The sequence below is a fragment of the Petaurus breviceps genome, unplaced genomic scaffold (assembly GCF_028583685.1).
Source record: "Petaurus breviceps papuanus isolate PSGF00001 unplaced genomic scaffold, PetGlider_PUasm1.0 90919, whole genome shotgun sequence".
Classification (NCBI taxonomy): Eukaryota; Metazoa; Chordata; class Mammalia; order Diprotodontia; family Petauridae; genus Petaurus; species Petaurus breviceps.
Genome location: NW_027187378.1, coordinates 10,642,618 through 10,661,646, shown reverse-complemented (window position 1 = coordinate 10,661,646; position 19,029 = coordinate 10,642,618). Strand labels below are relative to the sequence as shown.

At 38.3% G+C, this 19,029-nt stretch overlaps 1 protein-coding gene across 4 annotated transcripts; it reads right to left on the bottom strand.

Annotated features, from left to right (window-relative positions):
* Positions 1 to 6,403: 6,403 nt before the first annotated feature.
* Positions 6,404 to 19,025, bottom strand: MGME1 (mitochondrial genome maintenance exonuclease 1). 4 transcript variants are annotated; one of them, XM_069075464.1, is made up of 6 exons: positions 18,771 to 19,025; positions 18,357 to 18,478; positions 16,122 to 16,726; positions 14,029 to 14,248; positions 7,629 to 7,761; positions 6,404 to 7,198 (listed from the first exon to the last, which is right to left on the bottom strand). In XM_069075464.1, exons 3-6 carry the CDS (start codon positions 16,633 to 16,635, stop codon positions 7,037 to 7,039), a joined length of 1,029 nt encoding a protein of 342 aa, XP_068931565.1. In that variant the 5' UTR covers positions 16,636 to 16,726; positions 18,357 to 18,478; positions 18,771 to 19,025; the 3' UTR covers positions 6,404 to 7,036. The 4 variants fall into 4 exon arrangements, with proteins under 4 accessions (XP_068931565.1, XP_068931566.1, XP_068931564.1 ...); XM_069075465.1 differs by having other exon boundaries at positions 18,648 to 18,931; XM_069075463.1 differs by lacking the exon at positions 18,357 to 18,478 and having other exon boundaries at positions 18,771 to 19,021.
* Positions 19,026 to 19,029: the final 4 nt, after the last annotated feature.

The window sequence follows — 19,029 nt, the reverse complement described above, 5'->3', positions numbered from 1 at the left end:
AGTGACTTGCCCAAAGTCACGACTAGTAAGTGCTAAGAGTCTGAGGCTGGATTTGAACTCAGGTGCTCCTGACTCCAGGGTCGGTGGTCTATTCACTGCACCACCAAGCCGCCCCCGATTATTGCATATTATTTTCCTTCATGCAACCTGCAATCTGGCCAAACTGCCATAATTTGCTATTGTCAATACTCAACACTCTGTCTTTTGCCTTGGTGCCTTTGAAGAGCTGGTCTTCCATTCCTTCAATGCACTCCCTCCTCACTTCTACTTCCTAGAATTTCTTATTTCCTTCAAAGGCTCAGCTCAAACATCATCTCTGGTGGGAAGACCTTCTTAATACCCGTAATTGTTAAGAGTCTCAATCTCCCTCAAATTTTCATGTATATAATTCCTTATTTATAGGTAGTAGTCCTGATTCATGAAGGCAGCAGAGAGAGAGAGAGAGAGAAGGAGAGAGCTGGAGTTGGAATTAGGAAGAGGGGTTGAAATCCCAACTCTGTCTGTGTCACCCTATTCTTCACCACAAGTAACTCTCAAAGATTATAAACTGAAGAATTTTTGTGGATGTGCATTGGGAGAGTTTCCTCCCATATCAGCTCTGCTACCCCCCCAGTAGAATGTAAGCCCAATGAAGGCAGGTTTTCACTTTTACTTTCTAATGCCTAATACTCAGTAGGTGCTTAATAAGTATATCGGTCTGGACTGATTTTAACTCCTAATTTAACTTCCCTATCAGTTTTTTAAATTTTATTTTTAATTTATGGAACAAAACAATTATTTCCATAACAGAGTACAATAAAAAAGGTGATTGTACATGAAACTGCAAATCTACTGTGAACAACTTGAAATGATCAGGGTTCTGAGGGCAGTTTTCCTTACAGGAGACTTTCCTTTCAGAAGAAGCCATGTAGTGCTTTGTAGAGCAGTGGTATCACACTCAAGCAGTGTGCCACTAAGCCATACATAAGGATCCCTGGGGGCTAAATGTTGACTTAGAAAACCACAAATTTAACATTTTTTATTTTGTTATATATTTCGGGTGGAGCAGTGAATGGAGCACCGGCCCTGGAGTTGGGAGGATCTGAGTTCAAATTTGGCCTCAGACACTTAACACTTACTAGCCGAGTGACCTTGGGCAAGTCACTTAACCCCAATTGCCCTGCCTTCCCCCTCCAAAAAGTGAAAAAAATTAAAATTAAAAATATATTTCCTAATTAAATCTTAATCTGGTTTGGGCTGTGCTTTAAAGCTGGGATTTCCATGCAGGTAAGGTGTTTAATACCTCTGGTGTGGAGGAAAATTCCCTGGACTGAGTCAGGAGGCTGGTTTGATTACCATGTTAAATTGGAAGTATATCCAAAAAAGCCAAACCGGAGAGATGTATGTAGTGAAGATTCACAACTTCATGTTCGGTCCCCTTTGTCTGTTCTTCTTTGCAGAGAGAGATGTTCATGTTTGTTCATATTTATTAAGTTCATGATAATAAAAAGAAAAACATTTTTTCTTACAAAAAGAGCTAGGTTCTTCTAGTCCTAGTAATCACTTACTACTTAGTTCATGGGGATGATAGATTTCTTGGTAAAAGTGCCTTGGAGTTAATTCACTTCCTTTTACCTTCCCTTGTCAGAGGAGGAAATTCAGGCCCAGAGGGATTAAGTGATTTGCCCAAGGTCATTCAGATAATAAATGATAGAGCCAGATCCTCTAACTCTGAATCCAGGGCTCTTCCCACTATACTTTTTACTTTCTGTACCTCGGTTTCCTTTACACACACACACACACACACACACACACACACACACACATATTTAAAGCGTGTATACCAAATGACTTCCAAGGTTTCTTGTAGTTCTAATCACTGACCCCTTTAAAAAATTAGCTAGGGATATTACCATATGAGGATAGAAAAAACCTGAAAACTACTGATTGAAGATGGGAAATAGATAATATAGGTTCTTACAACTAACTCAACCCAGTTCAGAAAATCTATATCTTAATTAAAATGACTACCGCAACTTAAATGTCTGAATGACCTACAACATACTGATTTGTAATTATTATTTGTAATAATCATCCTTTAATCTACATTGTGCTTATTTTACCACTAGATGGCACACACGAGTCTTTGAAGTTTTTTTTAAACAAGATTCGTTTTAGAAAGTGGGTATTTAAAGAGAAGGTAAGAAGTTTATCATTTTGGGGAGAGCAATGAACTCCAGGCAGGTTCTCTTCAATCCAGTGAAATTGGCCTGGCCTCTTTGCTGTTCCTCAAACAAGGCATTCTGTCTTTTGCATCCCGGCATTTCCTCTGGCTTCCTCCTTCTCCCAGCTCTCCCCTTCCCGATCTCCTCCCCACCCCATGCCTGGAATTCTTCCCCTTCTCATCTCTGCCTTCCCTGGCTTCTTTTGAGTCCCAACCAAAATCCCATCTTCCACAGCCTTTCCCTTCCCTCTCTTATTTCCTATTTATCCTGTATATAGACTATACAGCATTGTGTTTGTATGCTGTCTCCCCCATTAGACTGTGAGCTCCTCAGGGTAAAGACTGTCTTTTATCTCTTTTTCATGTCTCTAGCCCTTAACACAGTGCCTGGCACAAAGTAGGCTCTTAATGTTTATTGACTGAAACACATTTTTGATGACTGCACTGTCAGAGAAGCATCTTCATTTGACAATTGAGTGCCCCCTCTGAGAAGGCAGTGGGTTGTACTAGAGGAAGCAAGAGACCTGGAATCAGAATATCCAGGCTCAAATCTCATCCCTCTGACACTGCCTACTTATGTGAGAGACCTTGGGTAAGTCCACTTACTTAGCCCACTTCAAGGCATGGCTTTAGAGACTAAAAGGGTAGCAATCTATTACTACCCCTACCTTTTTTTTCCAGAAGAGGAAAGCTGGGACCTATTTATTTAGGTAACAAGTGATAGAGACGTAGGATTTAAGCCAGCCTTCTGAGCCCTCTGATATTGAGCACAAGGCTTTATTGATCTAAGGTTCTCTCACATTTCTTCATTTATTTACAATGATTGACTTCTGCAGGTAAGCTTTCTTACTATATTTTTCTTGCCCACCTTCTCTGTCCTCTAAGCTTCATGCTTTAGCCCTAAGCAGTATGGTAAGAATTCCATTTTAAATTTCATTTAGTTAATTGGTCTTTTCTCTTAAACCCCTGCTGTTACCATCCAATTTGCATAAGGCAGCTGTAGTTTTCATTTTTATCATCTCTAAGCAATTGTAGAACATGGCTCTTCCCTTGATTTCCCCTTGTCCTCATGGGGTTCCTGCCTGCTCATGAGAGACTGAAAGTAGGCTTGGCCTCTAGAGAACTGGACCGCCAAGGGCATGCCTAGGCAAACTGTAGCTCTGTTATTCTTGTTTTGTTGAACAGTTTTTTCAGTTGTATGACTCTTTGTGACCCCATTTGAGGTTTTCTTGGCAAAAGATAGTAAAGTGGTTTGCCATTTCCTTCTCTAGTTCATTTTACAGATGAGGAAACTGAGGCAAACAGGGTTCAGTAGCTTGCCCAGGGTCAAACTTACAGGAAGATGAATCTTCCTGATTTCAGGCCTGGCACTTTATTCACTACAACACTTGCTGTCCCATAAACTGCAGCTGCTCTGAAACAAAATAATGCAGGAATTTATCAATCTCTTGCCACTTTGGGGTCTGACAGGCAAATTTAGTTACCTGGGAAGACATAAATAGCCTAATTTTTCTCTGCGTAATAATATACTTATAGAGACAAATATCTTCAGGTCTTAATAAATTTATGAAAAATTATTTAAGTCTTTACTATATGCTAAGCACTGGGGATATTAATGAGATAGTTTCTGCCTTCAGGGATCTATTTTAATGAAAGAAGACCATTCTATCTAGGGGAGTATTGGGCAGGCTAAAAATAGGCTGGGGAGGAACACTAATGGCGAGTTGATCCACAGGAAAACCAATAAGGAGCAATGATAGAGAAGATAAGTGGGTGTAGTTTTAGAGCTCTAAGTGCAAGTACATATAGATAAATAGATTAGTAGAATTGATTTGAACAAGAGGGAAGGAGGAGATGATCATGGGATAGGGTGAATGGCAAGATGGCCAGCGTGGACTGATGGATGCGATGTGAAGGCAGTCTGGTCTAGATTGGCTGGATAAAAGTAGGCTAGTTGGCTAAGTACTCACTTAGTCATGGAACAAGATAACTCAGCCTGGCATGAGAAATCTCAGAGATGAGTAGGTAACTCCCTCAGGCATGTTTGGTCTAGATGTGCTATTCTAGGTGGGGAGAAGTGGGATACTAGCAGGAGAGATGGCTGGATGGGATGTGACGCATAATTTAAATAAAGCTGTGCAAGAGGCCTGTATTTTAAATGGAAAATAAAGTTCCTAGTGCCACAAATTAATCATGAGCTTTTGTAAAACTCACAATCTATGCTTAATAGAGGTGGCCACCTCCCAAATCAATGACATAAATGTACCGTCTCCAAAAAAGCTGTGAATTATCTATATAGAAATTCAATTTATATAAATAATTGTAGATAGAATTTTATAGGGAAGGGTTTCCCAACAGATTTAGAAATTGGTTATTGGTTTCTTAGGTCTTTTTTGGCAAGGTTATTTTATGAAGTCCTCAAATTTAAAAAAAACTCAGTTTGCCATGATTGAGCTTCAGAGTTGTCAGGATTATAGTTTACAGGATTATATAATAGTTTTGAATGATGGTGTCTAAAGGTTTGTGATGAAACCCACAGAACAATTTATTTCCTTCTGGGTGTAGTTTTAGAGCTCTAAGAAGCAAAGTTCTATAAGATCATGGAACAGTCTTCTCATATTTCTTTGGTAATCTTCCTTTAACTGTCAAATCAATTTCAGTCATTGAAGCCATTCAGGTTAGGGAATGTCTGTGTGGTTTCTGATTTTGTATCTATTGAAATGTTTGCAAAACTTACTTATAAATCAAACTGTTAGATTTGCCCCAAAGAGGATGAGCTCCTAGGGCCACAGTTGCTATCTAGATTTCCTTGAGACCAGTAGCCATTTTCTTTTCATTGCAAAAATTTCATTCTAAAGCTTTTACTTTGGAATCTTGTGTTTACAACTATTATAAACTGAAAATTTTTTTTTAACTCCTGTCATTGTAAAGTAAAATTGTAGATAATGTTCCAAACCATCTTCAAAAACGAAGACCCAAACTTTTCTGTATATAAACTGTACACAAAACAAGGCACTATACATTTTTTTTTGTTTTTGGATATTAAGGTATGAAGGTTGCAGAGTTTCTCAAGAGTCCTCAGCCATAAGTATAAAGGTTTTGTTGCTCTAAAAGAGCACCAGCAAGGGGCGGCCAGGTGGCTCAGTGAGTAAGAGCACTGGCCCCAGAGTCGGGATGACCTGGGATCGAATCTGGGCTCTGATACTTAGCACCACACCCAGAAATAACTGGCTGTGTAACCTTGAGCAAGTTACTTAACCCCAATTGCTTAAAAAAAAAAATAGCAATCCTTGGAACAGTTTGTTACCTAGTGCCAAAGGAAATGTTTAAGAATTTGTGTAAGATATATATATATATATATATACACACACACACACACACACACATCTACATATATGTTCGTTTAATAGATAATTCAGTATAAGCAACTCCATCTACTTCTTGGTAATATTTTGACACACACAAAATTTTTAAAAAAGTGAATAAATACTTCTTACTTTGCTAAATAAATACTTGAACTGGTAGCCTTTTTGATAATTTTTCTAGGATATATAATTTAACAAAAAGTTAAAAAAATTCTAGAGAAAGGCCTCTAGTGCACTGGGTATTGGATACACTTTAAATGCTATGGAGAAATTATCAGTGTACTAGTGACACTGACCTCTTGGTTGTTTCATGAATAAGATACTCCATTTCTTGGATCTAGGCATTTTCTCTGGCTGTCCTGTATGCCTGGAATGTTTCCCTCAACTCCACCTTTCCTGACTTCCTTTAAGTCCCAACATAAAATCTCATCTTTTAGGAAGCCTTTTCCAACCCTTCTTAATTCTAGTGTCTTCCCTCTGTTATTTCCTATTTCTCCTCTACTTAGCTTGCTCTGTATGTATCTGTTTGCATGATTTCTACCCCTTTTCATTTAAGGTCCTTGAGGGTTGGAGCTTGTCTTTTGCCTCTTTTTGTATCTCAAGCACTTGGCACATGGAAGATACTGGATGTTATTATTGATTGATTGATGGACAAGAATTACATAGGGTGAAAAGGCATGTATGGATTGTGCTCTGCCCCAGTGATTTGCCAGTGAATACAATGAAGTATATATATATATAATACATATTTATATGTACATATTTATACACATATTGCATGTATATAAACTTATACAAACATATGCATACACACATGTAATTGATCACACTTAGGTTACAATTTACAAGTTTTATTAGTGGTCATTTGTAGTTGGGAAAAATACAAATGTTACCTAGGCATAGGCTTTGTTCACTAAATTCTATCAACAAAGACTTCTTGAGCTCCTATATCTGGCCACATTAGGATATAGTCCTTTAATGCTCAGAATGAAAACGACATAAAAAGTTTTACAATATAGTCCAAGATTACCTAGAGTCTTTGTTCAATCTATTTTCTTTCTTTTAGAGTCTTTGTTCAATCTATTTTCTTTCTTTTCAGGGAAATAATGATTGCCACACTAATGTAAGACAAATTGATACAGCTGTTTTTTCCTGTTATTGATGGATAGCTCTTCAACTGAAAAGTCTTCTAGGTTTTCATTCATTTTGGTTTCAGTGAACTGACTGGAAATCCATGTTTTCACAACTGAAAGTCAATGATGCCTTTGCTGGTGATAGTGTGGTAGGTAGCCATTATCAATATCAACATTTAAGCATGACCACTTGTAGATTTCTTTATTTAGCAGAGAGGTGGATGAGGTGGAGGGAGCACTCCCACAATAAGATCATGGATTCATTAAATTACTGAAGCACCCTTTTCCCCAAACTGTGAGAAAGGGTAAACTGGCCTTGAACAGTATCCCATATCCTAGTCTGGATTCGGAGTAGTTTGGTTCTTTTCTTTTTCTGTATATTTTTCTAGTCGAAGTAGCCACTTGGACCAATATTGGGAACAGAGCTCTGAGTCCATGAAATGTGTGTGAGCAGGGGATCCATCTTTGTAGGCCACCACAATTAAACCACACTGAACCTGAGGAAAAACACATAGTACTTTCAGCAAGTTCTAAAATAGGCTTAGAGTTCTGGTACATTTTCTTCACCTTCTAGGTAAAAAAACCTAACCTTTGAATAAAGCAATCTACAAGTTGTTTTCATGTTTACCAAGGTGCATTTGGCATAAGACTCTGGACCAAGCTACCATCCACCATAAAGGACAATGGTATGGCTCTGGAGTGTCAATAGGCAGAAAGCAATAAATGCTTGATGGACTGAAATGGAGGACAATAAGTAGAGAAGTCCAGAGAGGATGAAGAATGAAAGAAAATCCTTTTCAGATTGACTGAGGGGCAAGAGAGAGATTAAGCATAAGGGACCACAAAGATGGAAGAAATAAAGCACAAATGAAGCAAGGTCCTTAAACAAAAACAAGCAAAGTTTAAAGTTCAGGTCAAAAGACTGACCTCAAAGTTATAGTTGGCATCGTGGTTAATGGCTCCAACATATGCTACCACTTGTAAGGGGTTGTCAAATGTGTTCCGGATAAATGGTTTTGGTTTCTCTGATGTCTTCCAATCGATCACACACAGTTTACCCCTACAATGAAAACAATACAAAAGCCTGACTTTCAGGTTAAGCTGCTAAGCAAGAACAATAGTTGAGTGAAGGCCCTTACTACATGCCCTTTGCTATATATTACTCATGACATTTTCGAAGTCTGTCTCAATACTTCACAGTAAGGTGCATTCCATTTTAAAAGACTCTCCCCCTTGGGTTTTTAATCCTTTTAGGAGAAGAAAGACACCACTGCTAATAATAACTTTGTCAGCTCCTTTTTCTCAGTGAGAAGCTCTTTAACCTTTCCTTGACACGCTAATTCAAAGTAATTATTAGCTGCTGCCTTTCAGGGCATACAATGTAATTTGCTTCCTGTGGTGCTATGGTGAGTACCTCAGGCAGGGGGGGCACATGTGAGTACTAGCTACAGTAACAGCATCTGCTCCCTGAAGTCCTCATTCTCTTCATTGTCTTCTCTACTCTTTCCTTAACACTTCTTCTGTGTGGCCTCATTTTCACACAAAGGGTGAGAAAAAAAAGAGCAACAGAGATCCAACTTGACATATTACTTGTGTACTTAACAGCGATTTGACTGATAGGTATGTCATATTCTAGCCTTTAGTTTTCTCATCTGTATAATGGGGATAATGATACCTGGAGTGTCTTCCTCAAAGGGCGCTGTTAAAAGATCAAATGAGATAAAGTATGTAAATTACTTGATAAACATTAAAGTACCCACTACAGGTTAGTTATTATAGTCTACTTCAGGTTTCCATTGGAATGAATAATTAAAAAACACAACTTCTATTATTACAAACTAAAAATGATGACGAGGAAGTATTTCTTGTGTGAAATGAAAAAGAGAAAAAGTCCATCATTATCAATGAAATTTACTGACACAGCTGGGGGGGGGGGGCACAGTGGATGGAGTGCTGGGCCTGGAGTCAGGAAGACCTGTATTAAAATCCTTCCTTGGATACTTCCTAGGAGTGTGAACCTGGGCAAGTCACTTGACTGCCCCGTGCCTCAGTTTCCTCATCTGTAAAATGGGAATAACAATAGTAATTAATTCCCAGGGTTGTTCTGAGGATAAAATGAGATTTTTGTAAAGCACTTTGCAAACTTTCTAGCTATATAAATGCTAGCTATTATTACTGAGCACTATGTGCTGAGTGAATTCCCTGATGTGAAAAACATTACCAATGTAAGGCTTTCTCTTGCTGAACAATGCGTATTTGTTATTATGGTTTTATTTTTCATTTTATTATTTTTCCAAATGGGGGGGAATAGAAGTACAATTTTTTTTTTTCAAACTCAAAAGAATAAAAATGAAAAAGAGAAAAAAGGCAATTCTGCAAAAATAAATACTTCAACTATATGTGACATTATGTGCCCCCAACCTTTGCAAAGAAAGATGGGAGGTAGATTATTAATTCTCTTCTTCTGGGTCAAGCTTGGTCATTCTAATTACATAGTATTTAATTTTGACTATTTTTTTGTTCTTTCTATTTATGTTGCCATAGTCACGGTGTACAGAAAAACAGCTGTCTAAAAATAGAAAGAAAATAGTCATTGAAGCATTTAAAAAAATGCACAATCAGAAAAAATTACTGACAAGTATGACAGCTTTGGAAGTTACATGTTGAATTTATTATATATTTAAAAAGAAAAGCAAGCTGTACATAATCAAGAGTTGCCATTTCTAGTAGTCTTTTTCTGTTCAATTACATATATGGAAATGTCTATTTTATGTGGTATTTGTTAAGTTCAAAGTAAAAAATAAATTTGAAAAAAAGGGCAAAGTCTCCCCAAATTCAAAATACCTTGCATACTTACAGTGCACCAGGGTCCTTAAAAAAAAATTTTTTTTATTGACATCTTTTCTTTTTACATCACCTTCATCTCCAAACATATTCCTCCCCTACTTCCTTACATGGAGAGCCATCCCTTTTAACAAAGAACTGAGAAAGAGAGAGGGGAAAAAACAGTTCATCCAAACTAACATGTCAAGTGAGTCTGACAATATATGCATTGTCCTGTTCCCATCCTCCCCAAGCTCTACAAAGAGAAGGCAGTACATGTTCTCCTCTCCTTTTCTAGGTCAAGCTTGGTCATTTTAATTTAGTTCACCTAGCATTTAGTTTTTTTTCTTCTGTTCTTTCCATTTATATTGTTGTAGGGCTTGCATATGTTGTTTTCCTGGTTCTATTTCCTTTGCTCTTTATTAATTCATTTACATTTTCCTATTTGTCTTTAGATTTCTCATAATTGTTTCATATGGGGCAGAAATACTTCATTATATTTGTGTTTCACAATGTTAGCCATTCTCTAATCAATCAAATTTCCTTTATTTCGAGTTCTTATGAATTAAAGTTCTTAAAAAACTGTTACTCCATTTTCTCCTATGGATTCTGGTGGGTTTTCTATCAGTCCAATTTCCTTTCCTTAATATTTGAAGGCCTTTCTCCTGGTTGCCTGAAGAATTTTTGCTTGTCATTGGAATTGTTAAGTTTAACAACTATATAAATTATAGTTTGATGCACAGATTTTTTGCGGGAGGCAACCTGTGGATTCTTTCAATTGGCACTTTGTTTTCTATATTCAGAAATTCCGGACAGCCTTCATGTATTATGTTCAGGTTTTTTCACTTGTGCTCCTTCTGGGAGATCCATAATCCCTAAATCGTATCTATTGAGCTTATAGATCAATATATTTTGTTTGTATAGAGTTCATGTTTTCCTTTTAACTTTACTGCTTCTCCTCTCTTAGCTTGTCCTTTACTTCTGTGCACTTACATTCCCAATTAATTATTCTCTCTGTTTCTTTGGTAAGACTCATCACCACGTATTAAAGTTTTTCTGTTCTGCTAATTATTTCTGCTGTATTGTATAAGCCCTAAATTCTGCTTTCATGATGCTTATTTCTCCTTTAAGCCATTCAGGAATATCCTGCTGTGGTCCCATGTTCTTTTGATCTGTAGGTTCATTTGCTTTATCAGGTACTGATTTATTTTCCTTTGTCTTGAGATATTTATTCATAGATCCTATGTTCTTTCCCCTGACCTGGAGGCCATTTTACTTTCTGTTATTAATATCTTCCCTATTGGTTTATCTACTTATGTTCAAAGTGTTTAATTGAGTTTTCTTCCTCCTGAGATCTTTGGAAATTTCAGTGTTTATTTTTTTATTTTTCCCCTCTTCCCCACTTTTTGATTCCTTCCCCTTTGAGGGTAGTTTCCCTAGGAGCTGGATCTCAAAGCCATCTTAGCCTCCTCCCATACTGGGCAATTCACATTTCATCTACCTCAGTTTCTGTCCTAAGTGACTTCTCGTTGGATAGAACTAGCCCCAGTTGGATGCTGGGGTCTTTTCCTCAGGCTTGGTAGAGGGCTTCACATTACTTCTGTCCCTCTGTCCTGTTTGAGCTGCCAAGCTGTTGTTCCAGCCAGAGCAAGCTTCTGCCTTTTGGTTTTCCACAGCACTGAGAGGAAGGTAGAGCTGTGCTCTTGAAAGCCTATAAGCTTGTGTAGTTCTGTCTGAACAAGATAGGGAGTAGGGGGAAAAGAGATGAGTGAGTGAATTAGGGGTTAGGGATTAGCCTTCTATGCTATTATTAGTTCATTAGTTTTCACCTTGTTAACGTCCTTGGTGTCCTGCACCATGGAGATAGCTGAAATTAAAGTAATTTTACTCCTCACACTTAAGTTCTATTTTAGAGAGGTTGGAGAGGTCATGAGGATCAGAGAAAATGTCTAGCTGTCTTCATCTTCTCTATTTCTGATTTTTAACTAAGGTTTTAAAAGCTAAGGTATTCTATATCTAAGGATATTTTTATTTTCAAAGGGACTGCCTGGAGACATGAAAGCTTTTAAAGTTAAAAAAGAAAAAGAAATTTTAATGGGAGCCTGATAGGGGTTGGGCTTATGTTGGGGCACTTTACTTCCTTCCCTAAGGGTGGTCCTGGGCATAGGGGCCAGAATTTTAGAGTAAAATATAGGAATGTACACTGAGGCAGTACACTGTCTGGAAACAACATTAGATTTGGAATCAGAGGACTTAGTTGAAACAGCAGCTCTGCCATTTCATGAGCTGTGATCTTGAGTAAATCACTTAACTTCTCAGAGCCTCAATTTGCTCACCTACAGATTGTGTAAAACAATACGTGTACTATTTACCTCTTAGGCTTGTGAGGAAAGCTCTTTGTGAACTCTCAAGGGTTACTGAGATGAGAGTTGTCTGGGGGTCGAGGCACCTCACTGCACTCTTCTTTCCCTCCAACCATGTGATCATGAGATTTAGGGGAGTTTTCTCTTGTGGAGGCGGGGTTCCTCAAAGTTCCCATCTCATACTTCAATGGTTTCTCAAGATGGGGGGAAGGATGGATAAAAATAGAGCATGCCACCTTTAAAAGATTGTTGACTGCTATAATAAGGGGATTTTTGTTGTCAATACTAGTGTGTGTTGTTATAGTATTTGGATTGTAAAACTTTATAAAGCTCTTTTCAGAAAATAACTTTGTCATGACATTGAAATATACTATCTTACCCATAAAAATTGCTCTACTTCCCTATTCACAATGATCATGACATGGTAAAAAAAATTTAAAATACACCTATAGTGTATGAACTTATTAAAAATTTATGAGATTTTAGCCTTGGGTGTGGCCTTAGTTTTTTTGCTAACTTTTATTAATTAATCTTCTTAATATCCCACTGAAATAATTAACAATGTATGGGCAGCTAGGTAGTAGAGTAGATAGAGTACTGAGTCTGGAGTCAGAAAGACTCGTCTTCTTGAGTTCAAATCTGGCCTCAAATACATTCTAGCTTTGTGACCCTGGGCAAGTAACCAAACCCTGTTTGCCTCAGATCCTCATCTGTACAATGAGCTAGAAAAGGAAAAGGTAAATGATAATATCTTTGCAAAGAAAACCTCAAATAGGGTCATAAAGCATAAGACATGACTGAAATGAATGAATAACAGCAATGGTTATTATTTTGCAGATGAAACAATTGAAGCACATACTTGGTAAGTGGTTGAAAGAAGCAATCTCTAGAGAGAGAGGAGGAGCTAGTATCTTCTTTTAGTCTTTTAGCTGTTGAATAACAAACTTACCATCCTGTCTCAAATTTTTAAGAAAAAGCACTAAACTGGGGTGGCTAGGCAGCACAGTGAATAGAGCAGCGGCCCTGGAGTCAGGAGGACCTGAGTTCAAATCTGATCTTATACCTTACTCTGGCCTCATACGCTTACTAGCTATGTGATCTTAACCCCAATTGCCCTATCTTCCCCGCACCAGAAATAAAAGCAAAAGAAAGCAAAAAGAAAAAGCACCAAACTGTACTTTAAGATTATCATCAGGGTATACCCCAGTATGTACTACTTTGTCTCCTGTCCATTGCTTTTCATTAATATATTTTGCTAGAAAAAAAGAGGGACTGGAAGTTTTATCAGGTCACAGATGCAGATCTTTGATAAATTATCTCTGGAATTTGGAGATAGTGAAAAATTTGGCAGAGGAAATTTTTGTAGTGCCCAGGGTATTTGCCTAGGTCACAAAATGAAGAACAACCGAGAACAGAAGACTTTTAAGGTCAATAAATCATAGTTTTATCCTTAGGAAAATAGGAAAGACATGGAGAAATAAGTTTTTCTGTCTGCACTGGGCAGAACCAACCATTTGTATTTTAAAATCTCAGAACAATAGCTTTAATCAGCTGATGATGGATAACAAGGTTAATAAATGACATTAATGCAGTGTTTTAAAGTTTGTGAAATGCTTTACCTACATTATCTCATTTGATCCTAACAACAACCCTGCATTAGATGCTATTGATATTTCCATTTTGCAGATGAGGAAACTGAGACTTAGAAAGATTATGTGATTTTTCTGAGTCACACAGCTACAGCTAACAGATAGTGGTGGTGCTGTCAAAATTAGTTCTTTCTAAACTTTGGGCATTATAGGGAACAGTAGACTACCTCAGATATAGTATTGTGCTTGGTAGACAGGAGGAAAGAGCTAAGGAATGGGTTAATGCTCTGGGCTACTGAGGTATTACCTTGATTTTAAAAAATTTGGCTTTGAACAAAGGGAAGTCAATACAGAATAACATCCTGTTATGGATCATGCTCATTTCTACCTTAAATAATCAGTTTTCAGGAATGGTAGAGACAAGCCTGGAGAAGAGGAGTAGCGCCTTGGGAACAATGAACAAAGTAAAAGGTAATATTTGGCAGAGATGATGCTATCCATATGACTTAATTTTCATCCAGCTGCTATGGATATCTATAAGGTAGCACTTACCGATATTCAGCTACACAGTCCATTAGGCCCAGGTATTTAAGGGTCTCATGATGAACTGCACTTTCTAGAGCTCTTACTCCACTTATATCTTTTAGGACGTGTTGGACACTTGCTACATAGCCAGAGCTAACAGTTTTTTCATCTAATTCCTTTAATTGCTCTTGGGATGAAAGCATGGTTTCTAACGCTTCATGGAAGTGTTTTCCTTGCAAAAAGATGTCTAAGAGAAAAAAAAAGCAGAAAAAAATAAGACCTCAAAACCGGCACTAAGAAAATCCCTAATTTCAATTTCAAAACCACAATTATCACAGAAATACTTTCTTTAAAATAGTTTCTGAACATTTTTCCAATTATAATTTTTTGAATATTTTCAAAATTATAATTATTTTGAACTGTTTGAAGATAAAAATAGTTTAAATGAGAACACTCTACTGTGAACTAAATAGGCCTCTGCTAGTGGCAAACAACTTTTTCAAAGGAACTGAGAAATCAGTTCGACTAACTGTTAGAGTGTTCGGTTCATTTCTTCTTTCTGGACTGAGGAGAAGAACTTGCTCCTTGACCTTTTACTCAGTTTCATAAAATATATCAACTTCTTACAACAGTGATTCTGGTATAAGGTAACTTATTGTGGTAGACACAACAGAATGAATTAAATTAAGAATATTTGTTGGGTTCGACTTCTTGACAAGAGTTCATTTTAAGAAGGCCAAACTTTCCCTGGGAGGAACTAGTTAGTCAGAAGGTGAGGCCTTAGGGACAAAAAGTACTTCCAGGGTGAGAAGCAGTCCAAGGGTGGAGTGAGCTTTCAGGGTGACAAAATTTGTAGTGGTAGGTAGAGAAAGTCCCAGGGAGATATGAGTCATTAGTGTCACCTGGAGAAGGATGAAGACCATTTAAAAGGTCATTCAGACTCAGGCAGAAAGCTAGCAAGGCAGAGTATAAATAAATAACCCTGGGTTCAGAGTCGGAGGACTTGTGTACAAATCCTGCATCTACTCACTGTGACCTCAGGCAAGGTACTTAAGTTCTCCATTTCATTTCCTAAATTGTTAAATGAGAAGAAGGTTGGATTTGTGGCTCTCTAAGGTTCCCTCCACTTCCAAATCTGGATGACCTCAATGATTCTTGGTTTCTTTTATAGCTGCCTCCCTAGTGGTTTGACAACCAGTTTTCTCTCTGCTACCATTGTTATTATTTGCTGGGGTATCCACTTATCTGAAGGGAATTTCTGCTGCTGAAAGATACTTTTGCCTACAAAATTCCACGAAGTTTGATACTTAGCATTCAAAATAGGCCCTAGGCCCTGAGACAGTAATATTGTAAGTTAGTTTACTTATTTTCAATAAGATGTTAGATTTGACAGGTTAGCATGGTTTTACCAAGATCTGAATTCAGACTATGTGTTATGGTTTATTGACAGTGTTTTCAATATTATATTCAATTTAACTAGAATTTTAAAAGGTTTATTTTCTATTATCTTCAATATTATGCAATGTGAACAGTAGAAAAAAATTTCTCTTTTAATCAGAGAACGGCATCCTGGCCTCATAGCCAGGAGTCACTGGTCTCTGCTTCTGACAGTGGCAGATCTTGGGGATGTCAATTAACCTCTGAGTGCTAGAAACTAAGACAGTGGTGTCAGACTCAAATAGAAATGGGGCCACATAAGGAACCCTGTGGGCTGCATATTGACTTAGAAAACCACATCTTTCTTTTTTTATTAATACATCAACACATTAAAATCAGATACGGACTACATTTTAACCTGATTTGGGCAGTATTTGGGAGTGTTGTGGGCTGGGTATTTGACTTTTGCTTTAAGATTACATGTGGAAAAGAAGGCACCAAACTGCATTAATAGGAGTTTCCTTAACTGGTAGTTGCATGTAAAAATGAAGTCATATGTCCAGTTCCTATCCCTAATCATGGAAAACAAGTAATTCTAATATGGAAATTTGCAGTGGATTTTAAGCAACATTTAAAAAATGGTTCCCTTCTCATCATCACAGAATAAAAAATTCTTATATTTGATATATAATAGCACTATATATTCTAGAAAATATAACTTGTACAGAAATAAAGTGAATTACCTGAAGTATATTCTGCAAAGCCATCCTCTCCCAGCTCCAGAATCATTTGCTGCTTCCACCTCTCGAGATTTAAGATTTGTTTTGCTGTCATGGTTTGCTGAAGGATTCGAGTAACACTAGGCATTTTATTATTTTGCAAAGGTATTTTCAAAGGAACTGACAAATCAGTTACAATGCTCGATCCACTTCTTTTTTCTGGATTGAGGAGAAGAACTGTATTTTGTGTAACTACTGATCCTGATTCTTGCTCTTGGACCTTACATTTACTCACAGGTCCATATAATAAATCATCTTCTTGAAACAATGATTCTGGTGTCTGAGAACTAATTTTGGTTGATATAATAGAACGTATTAAATTAGAGTATTTATCCTGGTCGACTTCTTGATAAGGATTTTTTTTCTTCTTCTGGCTACAAAAGTAACATGAATTGGAGAAACCCACAGAAGGAGCTAGTTCTACGAAAAACCTACTTGATCTTCCAAGTTTCTTGCATATGCTTGACAGTGACTGCATTTTTGGGGGCTCTAAATTTACATGGAATATAATTTGGTCCAAAGTTCTCCCTCTTTCACTTCAAATGTCAATGTTTTTTTTGGGGGGTGTCCTATGAAAGAGAAAAGGTAATGTTAGTGATCAGTATTTTGACCAACAGAAATAGAAGTTGAAGAAAGTAAGATTCAACAAAGCAGTTTAATATTTTTTTCCCCAGTAATTTTCCATGCCAGCACTCCTACTTAACAAAACTTGTACTTGACTTTTCAGGGCACTGAACCATTTATGTTGATCATCCAGTTGATCCTGCCTCTGCAAATCACGCAAAAAAGACATGCCCGGAGAGTGCTCTTTGATCACTGGGGAAATTTCAGTATTAGCAGGCAGCTGCCCCTTGGTTCTTAGAGTACATGAAATGAATTTTCCAATACTCACAGAATCATAGAATTTCAAAGCTAGATCATAGATTATACGATCTATCTTCTGAGTTTTATGTATGAGTAAACAACAAATACATTTTAGTAGAGTTTAAGACAAAGTGGCACTAACTAAAATGAGGGAGATGAGCTCTAACCTGTCTTCCAACTCTAATCCTTTGATCTTCGCCTCTCCCCTCAAACAAACAAAACCCAGTTCCTGCCCTTTTTGAGGAACTTAGATTTAATGAGAGAGACAACTTGTGAGTATATACAAAACTGATAGAAGATAAATTTTTATTTGGCGGGGTGGAAAGAGGGCATGAGGAACTGGGAAAGGAAAGATTTCATATATAAGGTGGTGGCTGAGGAGAGTTCTGGTGGAAACAGGGGGCATAGGAGAGGAAGGAATGCATTCAAGCCATGGGAAACAGCCACTGCAAAAGTGTGGAGAAAGGAGATAGAGTGCCATTTATGAGGAACAGAAAGAAACCCAGTTTGTACATAGCAAGTACTTGATATTTGGTTGAGTTGAGAGACAATGAGCTGTGAAACTGCTAACCAGAAAATCTGTTTGAAATAATAATAATTAAAATGACAAGAGCTAACAATTATATAGTGCTAGGCACAATGGCCTTGGAATTGGGTTTTAAATTCTACTTCTGACACTAGCACTCTGACCATTTCTGAGCCTCAGTTTATTCATAAATTGAGGATGACAATATATATGTAGAGTAGCTAACTCACAGGATTGTTGGTGAGGCTCAAATCACACCATTTGCTGCATAAAAGCACTTTGTGCCAGTTACATAAGTTAGGATGCAGACAGGTGGTTCCGCCCTCTGGACCAGAGGATCAGACGTACCTGTCAGTCCCAGACACTAGCTATTTTACCCCAGGCAAGTTACTGAAAATCTCCCAGCCTGAGTTTTGGGATGATAGCACCTATTTTCTCACGGCTGTTGTGAGGATAAAATGAGATATCTGTATCGCGTCTTACAAACCTTAAAAGTGTCATATAAAAGGTATTTATCATGAAAAGCAATGATTAATAGGACTGTGCAAAGCAACGAAAACAGAGACAAAAAGGAAAGTTTGCTCCCAAAGGGAGGCTTTACATTCTATTCAGAGAATACAGTATATACGCAGCTAAGTAAAGAAAGTTTCTACAAAGTAATTTCAAGAGGGACAGCACGCCAAGAGCTGGGGTGGTGGCACCTGCGCGGCTCTTTGCAAGGTGCTATATTCCGAGGGAGGTGGAAAGGAAGGGGATTCTAAACCGCACTGAGGCACCAGACGGAACGTCGTGGTTAAAATTAAACACACCTGGGGGTGGGAATCGTCCCTCACCGCTATGGCGCCAGCTACAAATATGGGCCCCAATCCTGGGAGAGGACTCAGCGGCCGCTGACGGCATGCAGGAGACCTTCTTACGACAACGTGAATGACTATAAAAAATAAGAATAGGTAGCATTTACAGAGAGAGCCTAGGATTAGGAGGTGGCGGGAAGGAAGAATTTGCCGCCCAATGGGCGAGCACGCGTCTCCGCAGGGGAACGTGCGCGCAATTTGCGCGCGTGCCGACACAGAAACGTGAGACAGGGGAAGGAGTCCGACCTGAAGCAGACTAGGAGGAAATGGGGTCACAGCGTGCGCCCTGACAGTGCGGTCGATTTAAAGCTCTCGAAGCAGCTGAAGGCTAGAGGGAGCGTCGGACGGGAGGCAGGGTCCTGTTTGTACCTTTCGCGGGCTGCAGTCTTTAGATAGTTCCTTGCAGCGCCAAGATTTGGCGGCGGCAGCTCCCGCGAGACTTCTCTCCACCCGTAGTTTTATCGCTTCCAACGTACCGGACCTAGCAGAAGGTTGGCGGGACGGAGCGACGGTATCCATCATGCTCTGCGGCTGACATTCTCCGTTCCGCCCCTCCCCTCATTCCCTTTCGTCCTTATGGGCTGTGGCCCCTAAAAATTGAGTGAGGCGCGGGAGAGTGGTCACGTGG

What these genes read in the sequence shown, in the direction of transcription:
- MGME1 (XM_069075464.1), bottom strand. Translation starts at nt 16,635, where the DNA reads ATGCAGTCACTGTCAAGCATATGCAAGAAACTTGGAAGATCAAGTAGG. An exon ending in CTTTGCAGAATATACTTCAG is followed by an intron (nt 14,249 to 16,121) that starts GTAATTCACTTT and finishes TTTTTCTCTTAG; the next exon opens with ACATCTTTTTGCAAGGAAAA. An exon ending in GACTGTGTAGCTGAATATCG is followed by an intron (nt 7,762 to 14,028) that starts GTAAGTGCTACC and finishes TTTTCATTGTAG; the next exon opens with GGGTAAACTGTGTGTGATCG.